Here is a 21,770-nt window from a genome sequence, read left to right on the forward strand (position 1 = left end):
CGTCTGCTCCGTCTGCTCCGTCAGCTCCATCAGCTCCATCAGCTCCGTCTGCTCCCAACCAGGCAGAGCTTCTTCCACTGAAACAGCCATCTATTCATTCAGCGTGGAGGATGTCCTCAAAAGCCCAACAACATCCTGCAGCTGACTGTGTGTGTGTGTGTGTGTGTGTGTGCAGCTTTCCTAGGAATCTCTTTTATCCCTTTTTTATCTGACTGGCTCTTGATGTCGTCAAATTTGTCCTAGGGCCTGTTTTTTCCCCCCTTGGTTCTCAATGCACCATGACAAATGTGTACCTGTTTTTCAGGGTTGCCAGGTCTGCAGGTTTTTTTTTCCACATAAAATTAGTCTCTTTTTAAACCAATCTACTTGACTTAAAAATGCCCACTGCGTGTTTATATTTCGCAGTGTGTTTAAAGTTTAAAGCATTTCGATGTATATACTTTATACCACAGCACTGTTAAATTCCCGAATCAGAAGGTATGGCGTAATTTCAGGTTTATGTTAAAGCATTCGTTCTAATATACTATGGTTTCTATAGTTACAGGTCATTCACAGGGACCGTGTCCATAATCTAAGTCTAATAATAAACAAATTTTAAAACATGAGTTGTTATTTAATAACAAAAAAAATTACAGGCATAATCGTCAATATGGTGAAGGAGTCTCCAGTGTCAGCGCTTTGTACCAGTCAGAAGTAAAGATATAACTTTTCAGACATCTTCAGGACAGGGGAATTTACGCTACAAAGTTTCTTGGTAACATGACAAGCTGCGTTTTTGTTGTTTTTTGTCTTATTAACTTCAAGAGAGAGAAAAAACAGTAGCTGATGAAGGCACGACTGTTTATAGCTGCTATAACATAAGATATAAATGGAAATAACTTGTTTCGTGGGCATTCCACATTAAATGTAGCTATAAATGGATAAAAAAGCAATGATGTGACATTCATTAATAAGTTTAAAATTGCAATCGTTGGAAAATGGCTGTGGTATAAGAGGAATAAAACACTCTGGGACATGCTGTTCTAGGAAATTCCACATGAGAAGATAACTTCACATTGATCTGTATACATATCCTTGTCATGGATTATTTTTCTCTAACGTCCCAGAGTGTTGAGGTGTTCTGCTCTCATGCTCATGCATTTTTGATAAAGTTCTCAACATTAGCTACGGCAGCTACTATACTGTATGGTTGTGTCAGTGTCTCTGTCATTCTCATATAGTAAGCTCTTATTTCGTTATGGCAATATCTGTAAAATCCATGTGAGAGAGGGAATTATTTAGAGACACCTTTTTTTGTTAGAAATGTATTGTATGATATGCTAGTCATGCCAAACATCTCAGCTATTTGAAATGCTCTTGACTGACTATACTGCTTCCGGAGATCAGCAAGATACACATTATGCCACCAGTGTAACTTGAATGAAAACGTGCATAATTAATATACTCTAATCTAGAAGTATTAATCTGAATTAGTCTCTTAGTGTCATTGGATTCACTTTTCATGATGTGGAAAATTAAATGCTAAACCAAGGTAAATCAGAGGTTACAAGAAAGTCCTTAACCAGCTTCCATTGTACCCAGAGACAGTTCATCACTCATCTTATCTACCTAAAAAGTAAATATCATGATAAACCACGCTCAATCACTGCTCGGTGAAGGATAAGTGGAACAGGGGAATAGGAAGAAGAGCGCACTTAACACCCCGTCAAACAGAAATCATTAGGATAGATTGATGGTGAAGTTCAATGCCAAGGTGAGGAGCAGACAGAGCTGAACTGAGCACCCTTCCGAGCCTCGTTTCCTGTGGACTTCAGCAGACAATGGTGGGAAAATGAGTCCTTTACAGCTAGCACCATTTTCACATGTCCACACCAGGCCACTAATCCGTCATCTGCGCCGCATTACACGCTTCAAACCACTCATTCATACAATCACAAAGGAGAAAGCGTGGCAAGGCCAAGGTCACTATTTTTCACCAAAAAGTATGGCACAGTATGATACGGTGCAGTCACTAATCGATATCCAGAACTATCCGAACCCTGGACCGTTCACGTAATCGTAATCGTAACTCTAGGAGGATCTTTGGGGTGGAGGTTGTGGGGTGGAGATTACTGATGGGCAAGTACTAAAAAAGTTTATTTTATGACATGTTCTAATGGTGGTGAGTCAAATGAAGCCAAGGGTGCCAATTCTTTAATCGCCAAGAAAATAGAGAGAGAGAGAGAGTGAAAAGGACGCCATTTGTGATTGGGCTTAACTTGAACATGACAGACTTTTATGTAAGAAGTGTAAAATGAATCTAAAATCCAGCAGCAGGGAAACATTTCTGTGAGTAAAGAAGTAAAACAACAAAAGTGAAAGATTAAAATTGTGATTTTGCCACTTAAAGCATCAGAAATACTAGATTTGGGAGAAAATTAAACATTCAAACAGTCTCTACACTACTGAAAATTGCTGTAACAAGCTGTTCTAATTAGAACGTTAACCAGCGTTGACCAATCAGTGATCTGCACGATGTTTAGCTCCGCCCATATATCCCTCTTTGATACGTATAGTACATGGGAAAGTATTAGGGTTACATATTGGGCTGTGGTGTTTGTGTGTATTGTTCGTGGCCTCCTGTGACATTCCAAACACACACACACACACACACACACACACATCCACAGCTGCTCCTCCATACAATGATTTTCCTTCACGTATTTTCTTTCCTTCACAAACACACCCGGAAGTTTCCACATGTCGCTGTAAACAAGCAACAAGGACAGAGCGAGAGGTACAGGTGCATTCTCACACATTCTCACACTCACACACATGAAAACAACTGCATTCTCACACACAGACACACACACATACACAGGACACACACACAGGAATAAACACACATCCCTAAAAACACACACACACACATATATATGTATACACACACAAAACAGTAAAGGAATTCACACAGCCTTATTTCTCATCATTAGCCAAGCAATACCGTATCCATGTTGCCAGCTAAGTAGTTAGTTTATCTATTTGACTTGAATTGATAGCCAAGTTTGCAAATAAGCTAGCTAATTTTAGGATATTTTATTGTGGAATCTAATAGCCAAAGTAGAGAGCAAGCTAGCTAACATTAGGCTAACTACTATATTGTCTAAATAAGTAGATAAGCTTGGCAGAAAGATAGCTAACCTAGGCAGACTTTTATTTTGTAGTTATTATGTTAATGAAATGACTAAAATAATCATTTAATCATTTATAAACATAAAATTAACACTGTGTATGTTTCAACCTTAAAATCAACATTTCTATCAAGTCTGCTTACGTTTAATGGCCTAGTGACGTCACAGTTCAAGAGTTTCTGGTATTTTGAGTATAACTGGTTTATCAGCTAGCACTGCATGCATTCTAGGTGTAAAAACAGTCAAAAGCGTAAATGAAATTAAATGATAAGCCAACATTAGAGATTACAACAAGTTCCTTATCTTATCTAGCTTTTGCTATACACACAGACAGTCAAATTCGAGCCTCCACATAGCAGCGTTCATATTTTAAGTAGGCGCAGGTCCTTACAGGTAAACGCAGTCCATATAATTATATAAAGCTGCTCTCATCACACCTTACCATAAAGTTACGCTGGGGGATTTTCACTTTTGCAACACATACCATTAAATCCTTAAGTGCATTTTTTGTCTCTCTTGATGAAACTCTGCCCTCAAGAGATGAAATCCTTTTTGTTTTGAAAAGCTCTCCTCCTCACTGCAGCTTTTGACCTTCTGGAGATGACCTCTGACCCCACCACATCTGCACTCCCTCAGCGAGGCTACTAAAACCCCAATCATATCTGCACGTGTGTGTGTTTGTTAGTGTATGTGTGTGTGTGTGCATTATTTCAGTAGCAGCTTGATGTTCCTGGAAACACAGACACGGAGTTATCATTCGTGTGCTTAGGATTTCATGCTAGTCAGCTGATTCTCAAATCTGATTGGTCAGAAGGTGTTGATTAGCTTTCGATAACAGCAGCTCTGACACCAGTGCACAGGTTTATATTAATGCACTTGTTCTAATAGGTTAGCGTTTCTATAGTAACAGTTCATTCACTTGTACTTGTATGGCGGACGCTTCACAAAAACGGATTTTAAATAATCATTGACATGTGACATTCTCTATAAATTACATTTATTTAACATTTATGGAAGGAGTCTCCAGTGCCAGTGTTTTATGTTAACTTAGATTCTCTGACATCTTCAGGACACAGGAGTTTATGCTTTGTGATTTCTCAGTAACATGACAAGCTGCTCTGTTTTGCCTCATTCACTTCAAGGAAATGCCTTTTTTTTTACAGCTGCTATAACATAAGTGATAACAAGAACTTGTTTCATGGATGTTCCACAACATTAAAAGTAACTATAAATGGATAACAAGTATGACGTTTCATTCTTTAATCAATAAAACTTGCAATATTTGACAAATTGCTGTGGTATAAGAGGAATAAAACCCTTCGGGACCTGCTGTTATAGGAAAATAATCAACTCTGGGGTGGTAACAGTAACTCAGCCTCATCACACCACACTGTCCTTGATTATTTTCCTACAACAGCTTGAAGCAATGTGTTTTATGAATATAAATATAGACGTAAATTCCTCACTCTTGTATCTACACACTTTTCCTATTCGGTTCACTGTAGACACTGATTTATTCATAGCAGTTACTGAATTACAGATGAATAACAAGCTGCGATTTTAAGGGCTTAGAAATGGAAGAATATATTGCAGCTGGAGTTTCCAAGCACTTTGCCACTACATTACTAGTCGTGTGCAGTGTTAATATAATAAAAAGCATATAATTTTGCAAACCTTACTATTTTTAAAAATAAAACTGCCTATATTTTTGCAAATGACTCCCAGTGAAATTACCATTTTGGATGTTTCAGGTATAAAATAGACCTTCGTGTCAAAAGTGAGCATTTTATGAAAATTTTCATTTTCCTATTGTATGAAACTGTGTTTTTAACCCTACAGTGACCTCACAGATGAAGAGTTTCTGATATTTTGTGCTTTACTGGTTTATCTGGCCTCAATCGTATCAGGTAGTACAACAAGTACAAGACGTGTTAAAACTTATGACAAACGTTAGTCTTTACGCCCATACAGATGATATCTCTCTCTCTCTCTGTCTCTCTCTCTGTCTTTTTGGCAGTTTAAGGTGTTGATATGCTCCAGGCTCAATTGTGCAAGGAAAGAATCCGGCTTCCCTAAAGACGCCTCTGTGATGTCAGACTCGCAAAGTTCATACCTTACGAAACTGTAGGCGCCCGGTGCAGACAGACGTCTAGACGCCACTGGCTGTACCCCTTCTACCTGTATCAGTTGTGTGTGTGTGTGTGTGTGTGTGTATGTGTGTGGTGATTCAGCTACTTTGTGCATGCGTGAGCCTGTTTATTATCACCTCATGTTTACTCTTGTAGAATAAAGGCAGTTGACTTTCCTTAACTTTTGCGAGGACATTAGAAAGATGTAGAAGGATTTTTAGGAAGGCATGGTAGAATTATTAGAATGCTGGAAAAGGTACGGAGAAACTGCATTTAAGTAAAAGCATGAGTACTGTGTCAAAATCTTGCTCAACTAAAAGTAGGAGCATGAAGCCAAAAATCTACTTGCGTGAAAGTAAAAAGTATTTACATTTAAACATAATCAAGTGTTCATGCGTAAAAAGTAAATATTTTTAACTGCTGAAAAGAGCTGAGTTCATCATGCTAGTTCTAGCTAGCTCAATAAGTAATAGCAATCAGCAATTAGTCATTAGTTTCTTTTTTTTGGCTTGCTGGTTAGCTGATGTTTAATAACCCTGTTGGAATTAATGCAGTAATGCACATTATCAATAAAAACGAACCTTAACTATCTAGCTAATTTAATCAGCTAATTTACTAGCTAGCTAATGTAACTAGATAATTTACCAGACTTCTCTACCTATCTAATATAACTAGTTAATTTACCAAACTTAAAGTTACCTTAACACAAAATACTTCTTTAGATTCAATGGATATTATATAAAGGCTGATATTTAAGTGTTATGTGTGAGGTTTTACATGAGTTTTACATGAAACATTTCATCCTGTATGAATCAGTAACTCTAGCAAAAGAGAAAATCTTACTAATAAAAACATTTGGACAAAAAGGAAAAAAACTCATGGATATTGAGATTTTTTAATGAATACTGTAATGAATGAAACAAATTGGAAATTTACTTTAAGTGTAAAAATATCAAATTAAAAAATGACTTGAGTAAAGTACAAGTCTTCTAAAATAATCCTTAAATACAGTAACAGTGTACAGCTACTCAAGTATTTTCCACCCCTTCCACCATAATACAGAAACACAAACTCAAACAAACACAAAAATAGAAATAAGTAATAAAAAAATTGTATTTTAACTTCAGTGTAGCTCCATATTTCATAAGTGGAGCAGCCTGGCTGTCATCAAAACATGATACTCCACCCTTTCACCAGTGAAGCTGTTGTCACTTTCAAAAATTGGCGCCATCCGGTGCCTTTCGTTTTTTCTGTGGAGGAAACCACACAAAACCCAAAACCAGTCTACTGCAAAAAAACCACACGATGCACTGAATGCAGAGTCTGACACACGTTACCATACATAACCACACGTTTAAGTCACTATTGTAAACATGTGTGTGATTTATTTATAGCCGAAACTAGAGCTGTGTACGGGACGCTTTTTAATCCCTGAAGGAATCCTGACCAATCCCTACACTATTATTTTCTAATGAATTTAGTTGGTTCTTGGTTTGGTATCTGGTCTCCCATAATATAACCAAATTTAAACCACCGTGACCTCGTGCTAAACATGTTCCAGAGGCCCAATGTTCACACTAGCAGGCGTCAAGCTGCTTGTGTCTCTTGTGGGCGTGGCCTGTCCAGCGTTTTTTTAATTCTGATGAGAACAGTAGTAGCCATATATAGCTTCTAAAGATAACAAGTTTAAAAAAAATTAAATAATGATAATAACAAATCAGTGTGAAAAGTGGTTGTTTGGTTTACACGTTATGTGCTTGGCTTTGTACTAGCTTTGTTGTCGGATTAGATTAGCAAAAAAAGCTAACTTTACTAGCTACGTACACTCACAGGAGGCACCAAACATCTCTGCTATTTCCTTCCAAGCTTTAGTTTTCTTCGTATTATATCTCTGTACACTTTTAATGAGAGGATGCATCTGACAGGATAAGATGAAACCATGGTTCTTTTATTTTTGCGCATCAAACACAGAATGAAAACTAATTGCAGATAGGAACTAAAGCTGTGATCGGGGAACTGAAGAAACGTCGGCCCACACGCACCATAGGACTGGTCCGAGGAATCATTCGCCAGTTGTTTGGATTTGTTGCTTTACTGCACATATCAAATGTTCAAATTTCTAATTCAAATGTTGATTTGTCCCTGAAATCACAGCTCCATGTTATGTATGTATGTAGAAAATGAGTCGATGTTTGTTGCTTGCTAATATGAACTTTGGATAAGTAACCTTCTGCAACCAATACACTCCTATGTTGATGAATGTGGCTTATCTTTACACATTGTTTTGACTGGCCAGATAAAAACCACACTTGCTCTTGCTTTTTCCTCAGTACCGTAGCTTCCTGCACACCTCAAGCAGGAACCCTGTCGCTACTGCATTCTCCTGGTAAACTACCTGACGTACCTGAACGTCAGCTTCTCTTTGATACAGATACAGGTAACGAGATACGAGCGAATCAGATCAGATAACTCGAACCTGTAAGACTCAACAATATGTTCCTTCAACAAAAACAGCACTGACGCAACAACATTGCTTTCAATTTGTTCCAATCCAGGGACTCAAGAGTCCCAATCTGAGGAACAGCTCAGGATCTCCCGCTCTCCAGTACTCCCACAATCCTTTAGACTTGTTAGTGGGAAATCAGTATAAACATACAATCTCTTCTACACTCACTTATGTTATCTGAAATGGTGTTTGCGATGTGCTAGCGATAGTCTCTGTATTCATCTGAGAGGGTTTGCCTAGAAATAATAGGCAAGGTATTATTTTGTCAAATGATATACCGTATGGATAAGCATACATCATGTTTTCTTCTGAGTGGCAAATGGACACCTGAGGAAAGCAGGAACAGATATTTTATATTGTTAGGCCAGTTAATGATAAGACAGTCTCTAGGCCTTTGTTTCTGTGTTGTGTTGTCACTGGCGACCCCAGCAGTCTGAACTAAGGAAGGAAGAGTACTTATTCAATCTGCTATAAGAGGTAATAGAACGCCATCTTCTGGTCTCAAGTGTGATTGAACATTTTATTTTTATTTTAAATTCAATTCAATTCATCTATGTAAAGGGTTCCTGGAGGACTAGTGGTTAGGCTGCAGCCAGGGACCCAACCCCAGCACATGACAGTGCACTCCCAGTGCTGGTCCCAAGCCGGATAAAATTGTTGAGGGTTGCATCAGGAAGGGTGTAAAAACTGTGCCAAATCAAATACTCGGACCAATGATCCGCTATGGCGACCCCTAACAGGAGCAGCTGAAAGAGGAACAACAACAATTAGTCTATATAAAATTTAAAAAAGAATGACAACAGAGAAAAACTGCGACACTGTAATAAAAAGTCTTAAAGTATTCTCACATTGTCTCACTAAATTTAAAAAATGACTACACAACCCTGGAGGGCACGGTGGCTTAGTGGTTAGCACTGTTGCCTCGCACCTCCAGGGTTGGGGGCTCGAATCCTGCCTCTGCCCTGTGTGTGGAGTTGCATGTTCTCCTTGTGCTTTCAAGGGTTTCCTCTGGGTACTCCAGTTTCCTCCCTCAGGCCAAAGACATGCGTTGTAGGCTGATTGGCATTTCCAAATTGTTGTGAGCGTGTGCGATTGTGCCCTGCGAAGGGTTGGCACCCTGTCCAGGTTTTCCCCCACCTTCAACCTACCAAATACAATGATGGTGCACTTCTACACCTCCATACTCACCTCCTCCATCACCAGTTGGTACACTGCTGCCACTGCTAAGGACAAAAGCAGACTGCAGCATGTCATTCACTCTGCTGAGAAAGTGATTGGCTGCAATCTGCCACCTCTTCAGGACCTGTACACTTCCAGGACACTGAAGCGGGCAGTTAAGATTGTGGCTGACCCCTCTCACCCTGGACACAAACTTTTCAAGGCACTTCCCTCCAGCAAAAGGCTGCGGTCTATCAAAACTAAAACCTCACACCACAAAAACAGTTTCTTTCCATCCGCAACTGGCCTCATCAACAATACCCAGGACCCACCACGGTCTCTTTTCCGCTTCCATGGACATTACACATTACGTTAATGAAAAACCACACTTTTCCGTTTCATATGCGTTACATTAACGCACATAACTCAGACTGCTATACTGCACCTTCTTACGTCAAACTGTGAGCATTTGCACTCGCCCACTTTTTGCACATCCTGCACTCATGTACAGTTAATGTCTCTATTTTTATTTTCCTAAATTTGTATATTTTTATATCTGTTTACCTTATTAATATTATTTTTATTTCTCATATTTTACTGTTATTACTACGCACCAGTACACCAAGACAAATTCCTTGTACATGTAAACCCATGGTAATTGGCAATAAATGTGATTCTGATTAGATAGGCCCCAGGCTCCTCGTGACCCTGTGCAGGATAAGCAATACAGAGAATGGATGGATGGATGGATGGACTACACAACCCATTTTATTACATATTATATAAACACATTTTAACATATTAATTAACGTTTAGCTCAACATCCATGAAATGTTAGTGTTTGGGCTCCTATGTTTAATTCTTTAATTCTCTTAGGTTGTTTTTTTCCGCCAAAATAAAATCCCTCATATTATATTAAATGAAACCCGAACATACTTCTGTTAAACAGCCAAACTATGACACGGCTGTTTCCCTTTATATCAAGAGTGATGAAGACTACATTTATCAGACTTGGTCTTCATCACTTAAAACTAAATGATTGCTCATATTCATAAGTGTTTCATACAATATTTACAGATGCAGTATTTTACACTACTTCGAGAAGTGAAATCTTTACTATTTGAATATTAACTGATCGTAAATTAAAGCCAAATGATTGATAAAAGCATGATTATTGATTTATTTACTGTCTATATGGCCAAGTGATGTGCAAAGCAACATAGGGAAGGATCATGGGGGATTAATACGATATTCATAACGGTGTTACAATACTAAAGTAGAGGTGTCTAATGTTGTTTGTAATGTAAAGCTATACTACTACAGACAGAACAATCGTAGCATTAGTAACAATATTCTTTTCACGTACTGAGGAAAAGGTGAAAAATTGTGGCACAAATTTGTAAAAAGGAGGCAACATGATTATCATTTTATCATAAACTTTAATGCTTAAGATTTGTTTAATTGACATCATGTTTTATTGGTGATATTTAACAAAAATTTCCATTTTCGGAGCTACCAGGAAGCTACCTAAAAATCAGCCATATTCTACTCCTTGCCCAGTTTGACTGTAGGGACTTTTATTTTAGAAAAAAATGAATCTCCTTGAAAAAATTTAGCCCAAATTCAGAATTTAATTAAAATATTAATTAATGTTGTTCTAAATGTTTATGAATACCTAATGAAGTGTTTAAATGACTCTTTTTACATATGAAATAAACACCATTTATGTAACGTATTATCAAACGTGGCTTAAGCACATTACAAATGCTGGAACAGGAATCATATTTAAAAAAAATATTCAAAAATTGGAAACAAAACACATTTTATTAAATAAAAAATAAATTAATTAACTATGATCTTGTTGTTGTTGTTGTTGTTGTTGTGTGTTTGTTGTTTGTGTGTGTGAAGATCAGCCATGTTCTCTGTCCTGGCTCGAGGACTCGACGTGACGTCACAGCCCCATGGCAACGCTCGAACAGCAGGGAACACGCAGGGTCGTTGTCGTCCAATCACAGACAAGGGAAGTGAAAAGGAAGGAGCTGGTTGGCTGCGAGTGGCGCGAAAATGACCACGTGGTCACGAGCTTTGGCGCGAAAATCTCTCACTTTCTTTCTGAGTGTGAGCTCGTGCAGCTTTGTGTTCGGCGCTGAGGGGAAAAGAAAAAGGAGGAAAGTTTTTTAATTTGGTTATTACTTTGTAATAAACAACCTGCTGTAAAAATGGACATTGCAGAGCCTGCGGTGGAAAACCCTGGACAAATGGTGAAGGATGAATTAGCTGAGAAGTGTCAGAAGTTATTCCAGGCGTTTTTGGAAGAGTAAGTTTGATTTCTTTGGGTTTGAATGTCACATAGACAAGAAACAAAATGGCGTCTGAAAGATTCTGGGGAAATGTGTATAAATAGAATAAGTGTGATTTATACACTGCTTGGGTCTTTTCTTTTTTGTTTTTAAAGAATTAATAATAATTATATACTCAAACACGTTAGATCCAACCATAATCTAGGCCAAGACACGTTATTTCAGCATGTATATAACACAAAATACTGGTCTCTTTCATGCATAAATTATTAAAAACATTTTAAAATGGCTCTGAATTTCATGCAAAGTTATTACTTTTCTTCAGTATCACTTTCATTATTATTATTATTACTGTTAATTAAATCATTTAACTACTCAAGCATCCAAGACACCAAAGAAACAACATGGAGGAATCATCATTAATAAGCATTTAGATCTATTGCACAATTATATAAATAAATATATACAACTAATATAAATAATTTTAACTTTTACATATTAAAAAAAATGCATGTGGATGTTTAGATGAAGAACTTTTTTTATTTACTTATAATTCAGCTACTTGTTCATGACATTTCCACTCACAGAGAACATTTATATTAGATTCAAAGTTGACTTTATTTGTAGATTGAGTTGCTTTTGAGTGATTAAAGCTATAACAACTTTATAACAAATAACTTTATAGTGTTTATAGTGTTACTTCACAGACCCGTCTCTTTGAGAACTACAGCTGTAGATGATCTACAAGGTCTCAGTTTAGATAAAATAATTATTAATTACGTTAATAACACTTATAATAACGTACAGATTAAACCGATTAGTTACTGATGAACTAATCATTAGTTACTGATTCGTTACTCAAGAGAGCTGCAGAAACGAGAATAATAATTGGAGTTATATTAGAGTAATGCTCTTTAAACTGTCCGTGAGTGTCGATATGCGTGAAACCGATTAACCTTCATATATATTTCTATTCCAGGTTTCAGAACAGCGATGGCGAGTTGAAGTATTTGCGTGACGCAGAGGAGCTGATCCGTCCGGAGCGAAACACGCTCCTGGTGAGCTTCACTGACCTGGAGGGATTTAACCAAGAACTGGCGACCATCATCCAGGAGGAGTTCTACAGGTATTCACAGATTTCCTATTTATTATTTTTATGTTAAAGTTCTTCTTAGATGAAACTGATAACCTGTTTTTGGTCCTACTTTTAGAATCTACCCCTACCTGTGCCGTGCCGTGCGCAACTTTGCCCGGGATCATGGCAACGTTCCTGTTACTAAGGAATTCTACGTGGCGATTCAGGATCTGCCGACCAGGCACAAGTATGAAGAACGGATAAATCAGAACAAAGTTAAACTCTAGTTTTAAATGAAACTGCATTCATTTAAGATTTTAGTTATTCTTGAACAGTTTGATAAGTAAGTAATCTTAAAAGACGCACAGCGTGAGCCTTCATGATTGTTTTTTTTTCTGCGTCTCTGACGTTCTCCGTGCGTCGTGGTTCTCCAGGATCCGTGAGCTGACCACGCTGCGCATCGGCTCTCTGGTGCGCATCAGCGGGCAGGTGGTACGGACGCACCCGGTGCACCCCGAGCTGGTGAGCGGCACCTTCCTGTGCCTGGACTGCCAGAGCGTCATCAAGGACGTGGAGCAGCAGTTTAAATACACGCAGCCCAGCATCTGCCGCAACCCGGTGTGCAACAACCGCCGCCGCTTCCTCCTCGACACCAACAAGTCCAAGTTCATCGACTTCCAAAAGGTCTGAGATTGAAGGGCTTAATAAGAAATTCGTCTTTGTTCAAACGCAAAGATGTATGATGATTATTTACAAGCGTGTGCTGCGGTGCTGATGCTGAGATGTTGCTTCGGAAACCAGGTGCGCATCCAGGAGACGCAGGCGGAGCTGCCGCGAGGATCCATCCCGAGGAGCATGGAGGTGATCCTGAGAGCCGAAGCGGTGGAGTCAGCGCAGGCTGGAGATAAGTGCGACTTCATCGGCTGCCTCATCGTCGTGCCTGACGTGTCCCAGCTCGCAACACCAGGTTTACATTACGTTCCTAATCCGGATAATCAGGGTTACGTTCAGAAGCAGAGACGAACAAACGATCATGACGAAGTACTTGTCAATCAATTCAGAAAGCTCCGCCCCTTTGTAGTAGCGTTTTGATCAGGAGTCCAGTTATTCAAAACTACAGAAGGTTAGAGAGGGTGAATAAAACGAGAAATCTGTGAAAATCAGTTGAATAATTTCCATAAATTCGCCACAACAGAGAATCTGCTAAAAAAGATATAGATTATAGAGATATAGATATATAGATTATAGATTATATTCCATAAATTAGCCACAACAGAGAATCTGCTTAAAAAAAAACAAGCTGGTTCATGTTAAAAAAAAAAGGTCGTTCACCTACGAATTTTTTTTCCTGCTTAAATTTATCAGTATTTTTCGAATGTGTGCTTTGTTTCGCTGAAATACATTTAGATGATCTTAACTGAGGCAGGATGATCCACCAAAATCACTGATTGCACCTTTAATAGCAGGGATGTGACTTTATATGTGATATAAAACACTGCAGATCTGAGCTGAATGTTTGGTTAAATATAACTATTTGTTTTATTTGTTTATTTATTTATTTATAAATATATCGTAAGTAGTCATAGCGTATTGTAAAATACAAGCCAATAAAGTTTATCTTATCTTCAGTCTCATAAAGTAATGAATTTTTTCAGTAGCTTGTAGTTGCGTTAATGTCCATATGTGTGTGTGTGTGTGTGTGTGTGTGTGTGTGTGTGTGTTAGGTGTGCGAGCAGAGACTGGTTCTCGCACGGCCGGATCTCAGGGTTACGAAAACGAGGGCGTGCGTGGTCTAAAAGCTCTCGGAGTCCGAGAGCTCTCATACAGACTGGCTTTCCTGGCTTGCCACGTGGCACCGACCAATCCCAGGGTAAGATCCCACGTCCGCAGCCAATCGTCACGCAGTCCTGTGATGAGATTTAACAGAGTTGTGTGTTGTGTTTAGTTTGGCGGGAAGGAGATCCGTGATGAGGAGCAGACGGCCGAGAGCATTAAGAACCAGATGTCGGTGAAGGAGTGGGATAAAGTGTTCGAGATGAGCCAGGACAAGAACCTGTACCATAACCTGTGCACCAGCCTTTTTCCCACCATCCACGGTACACACACACACACACACACACACACACACACACACACACACACACACACGTTTACGTTCTCCAGCTAATCATTATATACAGACTGCTTGACAAATCTCTGGAACATTTTTAGTGTGTGGAATCGACTACACAAAAGATTCGATTCTCTGAATCTTTCACCGAAAACAAAGAGTCGACTCTGAATCCTTGGAGTCGACTCTTTGTTTTCAATCCCCGGAGCAGGGAATCGACTCTTTTGGCTGAGTGTGTTTTGGAGTCGAGTCCAAGCTTTGGATGGTTGCGTCTGAATATCCGTACTACCCTACTGTACAGTAGGCGAAGAGCAGTTACGCTGAAGGAGTAGTATGTCTGAATTCTCAGTATTCGTTAACAGCAGGCGAGAAATACGCGCTGAGATTCTGCAGTATGGAAGCAGTGGACACTGCGCTATCCCATAAGGCACTGGGGCTGGCATGGAAGAGCTGTCAGAATCAAAAATGGCCGATTTCAGATGCAGCCCGTGTTTTCAGTGCCTGGAATCAGTGAATTGACTCTTTGACTCTTTGGAGTGTGGAATCGACTCGTTTTTCAGTGAGTCGACTCTTTGCTTTCGATGCCTGGAATCAGTGAATCGACTCTTGGACTCTTTGGAGTGTGGAATCGACTCGTTTTTCAGTGAGTCGACTCTTTGCTTTCGATGCCTGGAATCAGTGAATTGACTCTTTGACTCTTTGGAGTGTGGAATCGACTCGTTTTTCAGTGAGTCGACTCTTTGCTTGCAATGCCTAGAATCAGTGAATCGACTCTTGGACTCTTTGGAGTGTGGAATCGACTCGTTTTTCAGTGAGTCGACTCATTGCTTGCGATGCCTGGAATCAGTGAATCGACTCTTGGACTCTTTTGAGTGTGGAATCGACTCGTTTTTCAGTGAGTCGACTCTTTGTTTTCGATGCCTGGAATCGGTGAATCGACTCTTTGACTCTGGAGTGTGGAATCGACTCGTTTTTCAGTGAGTCGACTTTTTGTTTTCGATGGCTGGAATCAGTGAATCGACTCTTGGACTCTTTTGAGAGTGGAATCGACTCGTTTTTCAGTGAGTCGACTCTTTGTTTTCGATGCCTGGAATCAGTGAATCGACTCTTTGACTCTTTTGAGTGTGGAATTGACTCATTTTTCAGTGAGTCGACTCTTTGCTTGCGATGCCTGGAATCAGTGAATCGACTCTTTTTTGGGATCGACTCCCAACACTTTCGATGTGAACCGAAAGCAGGATGGTGACTCGATGATTTCATAGACATTATATTAAAAAATATATATATATTGTGTGAATTAATAAAATTAAACATTGTAGAATTTATTTATTTAAAAAAAATCATTTAACTACTTAGATTTAAAACTACTACTTGATTCACATAGCATCATGACACTGTATATGGAGGATTTCCCGGGGGAAAAAAAATGCTGTAATGAAACAGGAGCTTGATTTTTGTTGTATGATTGTTTTTGTTAATGAGGAGAGCTTGTGTATGTGTACAGGCAACGACGAGGTGAAGCGCGGCATCCTGCTCATGCTCTTTGGCGGCGTCCCAAAGACCACCATGGAGGGCACGTCTCTGAGAGGAGACATCAACGTGTGCATTGTGGGAGATCCCAGCACAGCCAAGAGCCAGTTTCTCAAGTAAGAAACACATCGTGAGAGAATGGATAATAGGTTTAACTGATACCCCGTGATGTTAACGTAGTATCTTTGTAATTATATAGTAATTAACGTAGTTAGTTATCTCGACTGATCTGGAGTTTGGAGGTCGTTAGTATGAACTGTGTTTATTTAGTCAATCACGAATAATTATTGTAATTGACCGTGTGTTTATTTTCGGCTCAGGCATGTGGAGGAGTTCAGCCCGCGTGCCGTGTACACCAGCGGGAAAGCGTCCAGCGCTGCGGGTCTCACCGCCGCTGTGGTCAGAGATGAAGAGTCGCATGAGTTTGTCATCGAAGCTGGAGCTCTCATGCTGGCTGACAACGTAATACAACAATAATAATAATAAAAATAATAATAATAATATTGAGTGATAATAAAATACACAACTCTGCTCTTTCACAATTTTAAAACAGCTCATGGCATATAAATATAATAATTTCAAAAAATCCTGATATATAGGATAGAAGTTTAGACATTAAAGATATATATTTTAATAAAAAATATTTAGGGTAAATAAAATAAAGTGAATAAATGACCAAAAAATAATAATAGACTTAAGAAGAACCAATGCTAATGCTTAAGAATTAAGAAGAACTAATGTTAAAATATATATATATATATATATATATATATTTTTTTTTTTAATTTTATTTTATCTTATTTTATTTGTTTGTAAAGTAGCTAAAGACTAGTTTTTGAGATTCATAATAACGACCTTAAGAAGTAGTTTTTAATAAAAATAATTAGCAATAAATAAATTAAAGTAAATAAAGAGCCAGAAAATAAGTAATAACTAAAGAAGATGAAAACAATTAAAAAGAAAAACTAATGTTTTAAAATGTTTTTAACTTAGTAACTTAGTATTACATGCTAAAATATTTGTATTTTTTATTTTATTTTGTTTACAGCTTGTATCAATTACTTGTAAAGTATTTAAAGACGAGTTTTTGAGATCTATACAGTTGTTGTTTTTTTAATTTATCATTTATTATTTTAAAACTCTTAACATTTGTAGAATGAAAAACGAATAAATAATAGAATGATATGAGTAGAATATGTTGTGTTTAATAACATATTTTATTTATTTTTTGATACGTTGTCATTTTATACACTGGCTTCCAAGTGACTACTATTGTGTGAGTTTTAAATGTGTGTGTGTGTGTGTGTGTGTGTGTGCAGGGCGTGTGCTGCATTGATGAGTTTGACAAAATGGAGACGAGAGATCAGGTGGCCATCCATGAAGCCATGGAGCAGCAGACCATCTCCATCACCAAAGCCGGGGTCAAGGTAAGGGTTAAAGGTCAAAGCAGGGTTGGTTCAAACCAGTTTTTTATCTATTGGAAGGACATAGCGGCAGGTCGTAATGTTTTATGTGTGTGTGTGTGAAAGAGAGGATAGATTTTTAAGTTGTATCTTCACTCGTAGGCCACACTGAACGCCCGAACGTCCATCTTGGCTGCAGCGAACCCCATCGGCGGCCGCTACGACCGCTCCAAATCGCTCAAGCAGAACGTCAACCTGACGGCGCCGATCATGTCCCGCTTTGACCTCTTCTTTATCCTGGTGGACGACTGCAACGAGGTGTGTGTGTGTGTGTGTGTCAATCAATAGTGTCATTAATGTTAAAGTAAATGATTGACTATGGAGTAAAAACACCGTGTCATGCAGTTATAGCTCTTTTGAAGTTAATAAGACAAAAAAAAATCAATGAAAGCTGTCAGAAAACGTAGGGGCCGTTTACACGACAACGTTTTCAGCCAAAAACGGGAAACTTTTTACGCGTTTTGCCTGTTCGTTTACACGACAACGGCGTTTTGGGGACTGAAAACGGGTTTCAAAGTGCAAGTTTTTGAAAACGCCACCGTTATCGTCTCCATGTAAACACCCAAAACGGGAATCTTTGAAAAGGTTGACGTCATGCGCGTGCGTAGTACGTGTTTAGGTATGAAGACACGCGCAGTACGTGTCTATTGTAAAGACAAAATTACTCGAATACGCGAATCGTTTTGAAAACGTTGTCGTGTATACGTGAAACTTCTTGAAAACGTAAAAGAAAAACTTTTCCGTTTTTGACTACATCGTTGTCGTGTAAACGTAGCCTTAAAGTTAGAGCTTTAGCTCTGACTGTTCCAAAGCGCTGACACTGGAGACTCCTTCCATAAATGTTAAATAAACATCTCCTTTGTCATTTCCTCAGGTGACTGATTATGCCATCGCCAGGCGCATAGTGGACCTTCACTCCAGGATCGAGAACTCCATCGATCGTCTCTACACTCTGGACGAGATCCGGAGATACCTGCTGTTCGCCCGCCAGTTTAAACCGAAGGTGAGAAACACGCTCGGCGTCTCACACACACACACACACACACACACACACACACACACCGCTTCTTCATTGATTAACCCTGAATAAGATAATAGATAAGAGAAAACAAAGATGCGACGTCGTCTTTAGTACGCGTGATTCGTAACCAGGAGCTTCGTGTTGGTTTCATCATTATGAAGGAAAACTTTTGCACACATCTAGAGCTGGGCAATAGGATGATATAATGTTGATATTGTGATAAATTAAGTTACAATATACTTTTCAGTATTGATAGTAATAAATAAAAAATATATATTAAAATGTATATAATAAGAAGTTTTTAAGACTTGGGTTTTTTTTAATTTCCTGTTTTGTTGATAAACCTTTAATATCGTGATACATATGTAGAAATGTCTTCAAGTATCGTGATATGATTTTTGTTTTTTTGATATATCGTCCAACACGTACAAACGGAAACCCTACCTAATTGCGTTAATGCATTAAATGCGAACACCGTGTGTGTGTGTGTGTGTGTGTGTGTGTTTGAATAGATCTCTAAAGAGTCGGAGGATTTCATCGTGGAGCAGTACAAGCGCCTGAGACAGCGAGACGGCTCCGGCATCACCAAATCAGCCTGGAGGATCACCGTGCGCCAGCTGGAGAGCATGATCCGGCTGTCCGAGAGCATGGCCCGCATGCACTGCTGCGACGAGGTGGGCGTGGCTACGTCATAAAAACCACGCCTTTTCATCTACATAGTGCATTTTCACCAACACTGTCTCACTCTGTGTCTCTGCCTCATTCAGGTGCAGCCCAAACACGTCAAAGAGGCCTTCAGGCTGCTCAACAAGTCCATCATTCGGGTCGAGACGCCCGACGTCAACCTGGACCAAGAGGAAGAGGAGGCCATGGAGGAGGAAGAGGAGGAGAACCGGGAGAACGGTAAAGGATTCAATGGGCGATACGAACTGAAGCGTTTGAAATAAAACAAAGCGCAATCCAAAGGGATCCTATTCACTCTATATGCTCACTACATAGCAGCTACGTAAATGTGAACTAGAACCTACAACTCCATGATTCGGCCAGAAAGTCATTAAGTAGCTGTTTGAAATTATAAGTCTGTGTAAGTTAATATCACTTTTAGGAGAATGTTTTCATATTTAATTAGAAATTTGAGACGTAATTTTGAAAACATTTATAAAATGACCATTTTTTTCCACTCAGACCCATTTTCTGGCATCAACCAATGACATTCGTTCAACTAAGACGTTGAAGAGATGATAGTTTATGTTTTATGATGTTTATATTTTGATAAATAATTAAAAAAAATAACGTTTGAACATCTTAAGCATCGAAATACATAAATTCAATGAGAGCTCAAGGAGAAAATTTTAAAAATTAAATCGGAAGTATTTTTGAACCTTTTAACGCTTCCTCATTCTCTTTATTTCCTCTGTTTAAAGATAAGATTAAAGTGTTGGCACACAAAAGTTTTGGCACCCCAAAAAAGAGGGAGACAAAGTGATTAAATTTTTTTTACTAATCGTTTCCATGGTTACATGGACAAGTACATGTTCAGTCGACGACTTCCTTGTGCTCGTCTTGACTTCCTGAATCGAGCTACAGTGTGTTAGGTTTCTAATTCCTCCGTCTCCTCTTCGCTCCAGGGCATGACGCGCCCAACGGTCACGTGGACGGTCCCGTGAACGGACATGTGAACGGTCACGAGCACACCAACGGGGTCGAGGGTGAAAACCACAGCGGCAAACCGTCTCTGCGTCTGTCCTTCTCCGAGTACAGGCGCATCTCCAACCTCATAGTGCTGCACCTGCGCCGTGCTGAGGAAGGTGAGATCTCTGGATTCTGATTGGTCAGAAGATATTGATGTTTATTTATATGCTTAATAACAGCATCTGTATCAGTAGTGTATTGGTAGTGTAGTATTTACAGTGTGTGTGTGTGTGTGTAGATGAGGAGGAGGAAGCGCTGAAGAAGAGCGCAGTGGTGAACTGGTACCTGAAAGAGATCGAGTCTGAGATCGACTCAGAGATGGAGCTCATCAACAAAAAGGCCATGATCGAGAAAGTCATCCACAGACTTGTGCATTATGTAAGAGAAATTAAAAAAAATTCTTCTTAGCAACTTTTGAAGAAGGTCTTAAACTCCGCCCACTTCGTCATCACGACTGCTTCATGATATACACAACAGTTTCTTTTATAAACCTTATAAAGGTGCAAAAGCATGAAATCACCTTTATTTTAAAACTAATTTTCCTAAAAATTAGTTTTTTTTGAAATTCAGAACATAATTCTCAGCTTTTAGACGACCTTTGTTTATGAAATGTGCGTTTCAATCCTCATTTAGAACTATAATAGGAGAAATTTCTCAAAATGCTGATAATTGTTGGGTTTATGATAAATTTTATACCAAAAAATAACATAAAAAAGGTGTAGATTAAACAAAAGAATAAGTAAATGATTTTCTGTGAACGTCTTTCTCTTCAGATTCAGCGTCTTCACAGTGAAATAAAATAAACTGACATTTTAATTCTTACATCATACATCATCAAGACTTGATTATTTTTGGTTTTATAAACTATCCAAATGAACGATTATTTAATTAGATGAAACATCACTTGCATAAATATGAAGAAAAATCAGTGAAGAGAGATTGTTATGTCTATGTGTGTTGATTTAATTCCTTCCCTTGGATAACAACAGACAAATGTTTTGTATCTTGATGAAAGTGCTGATTATATTTTCTGCTATTTTTCAGGATTACATCCTAATCGAGCTGTCGCAGTCGGGCCTGAAGGGCTCCGCCGAGTCCAGCGCAGCCGAAACACAGGATGACGACGTCACACTGGTCGTGAATCCGAACTACACACTGGAGGATTAAACTTTTCAACATGTGTAATGTTTAAAAAATGCGTCCTGATTGACTTGGGGACACGTCGTAGTGGACGAAGGCTTGGATCGGGATACGGCTCGGGTGATTTTCCTGAAGTTCGGTTATTGGGACACTTTCAGCACCGTGTGTGTGTGTGTGTGTGTGTGTGTAGACCTTCAGGCAAACGGCCGCGTGAAAAGAAGCCGCTGTGAAAAAAAAAAACACTTGTAAATATGTTTCTGGATTTCTGTTTTAAAGAAGAATGTTGCTAGTGATGTTGTTGCTTTTTTATTAAGCCTGTTATGCTTTTATCATGAAGTAAGAACTCTGTATTGAAAACATTTCATCTGCATTTTGTTCAAAATATAACAATAATAATAATAATAATAATAATAATAATAAACAAAAACTCAATTTTTTCTGCAATATTTCTTATAAAGTGGTTACATTTGTGCCTC

At 38.7% G+C, this 21,770-nt stretch overlaps 1 protein-coding gene across 1 annotated transcript; it reads left to right on the forward strand.

Annotated features, from left to right (window-relative positions):
• The first annotated feature begins 11,057 nt into the window (after positions 1 to 11,057).
• On the forward strand, positions 11,058 to 21,738 carry mcm6 (minichromosome maintenance complex component 6). Its single transcript, XM_026933023.3, has 17 exons — positions 11,058 to 11,280; positions 12,243 to 12,389; positions 12,475 to 12,585; positions 12,773 to 13,022; positions 13,140 to 13,305; positions 14,063 to 14,208; positions 14,284 to 14,434; positions 15,953 to 16,094; positions 16,299 to 16,440; positions 17,298 to 17,405; positions 17,544 to 17,699; positions 18,316 to 18,444; positions 18,975 to 19,136; positions 19,230 to 19,365; positions 20,091 to 20,270; positions 20,393 to 20,532; positions 21,199 to 21,738. Exons 1-17 carry the CDS (start codon positions 11,183 to 11,185, stop codon positions 21,319 to 21,321), a joined length of 2,487 nt encoding a protein of 828 aa, XP_026788824.1. The 5' UTR covers positions 11,058 to 11,182; the 3' UTR covers positions 21,322 to 21,738.
• Positions 21,739 to 21,770: the final 32 nt, after the last annotated feature.

This window comes from Pangasianodon hypophthalmus, chromosome 2 (assembly GCF_027358585.1).
Source record: "Pangasianodon hypophthalmus isolate fPanHyp1 chromosome 2, fPanHyp1.pri, whole genome shotgun sequence".
Classification (NCBI taxonomy): Eukaryota; Metazoa; Chordata; class Actinopteri; order Siluriformes; family Pangasiidae; genus Pangasianodon; species Pangasianodon hypophthalmus.

Coding starts and splice junctions, on each gene's coding strand:
- mcm6 (XM_026933023.3), top strand. CDS start 11,183: ATGGACATTGCAGAGCCTGCGGTGGAAAACCCTGGACAAATGGTGAAG. Junction 16,441..17,297: donor CTCTCATGCTGGCTGACAAC/GTAATACAACAA, acceptor GTGTGTGTGCAG/GGCGTGTGCTGCATTGATGA. Junction 17,700..18,315: donor TGGTGGACGACTGCAACGAG/GTGTGTGTGTGT, acceptor TCATTTCCTCAG/GTGACTGATTATGCCATCGC.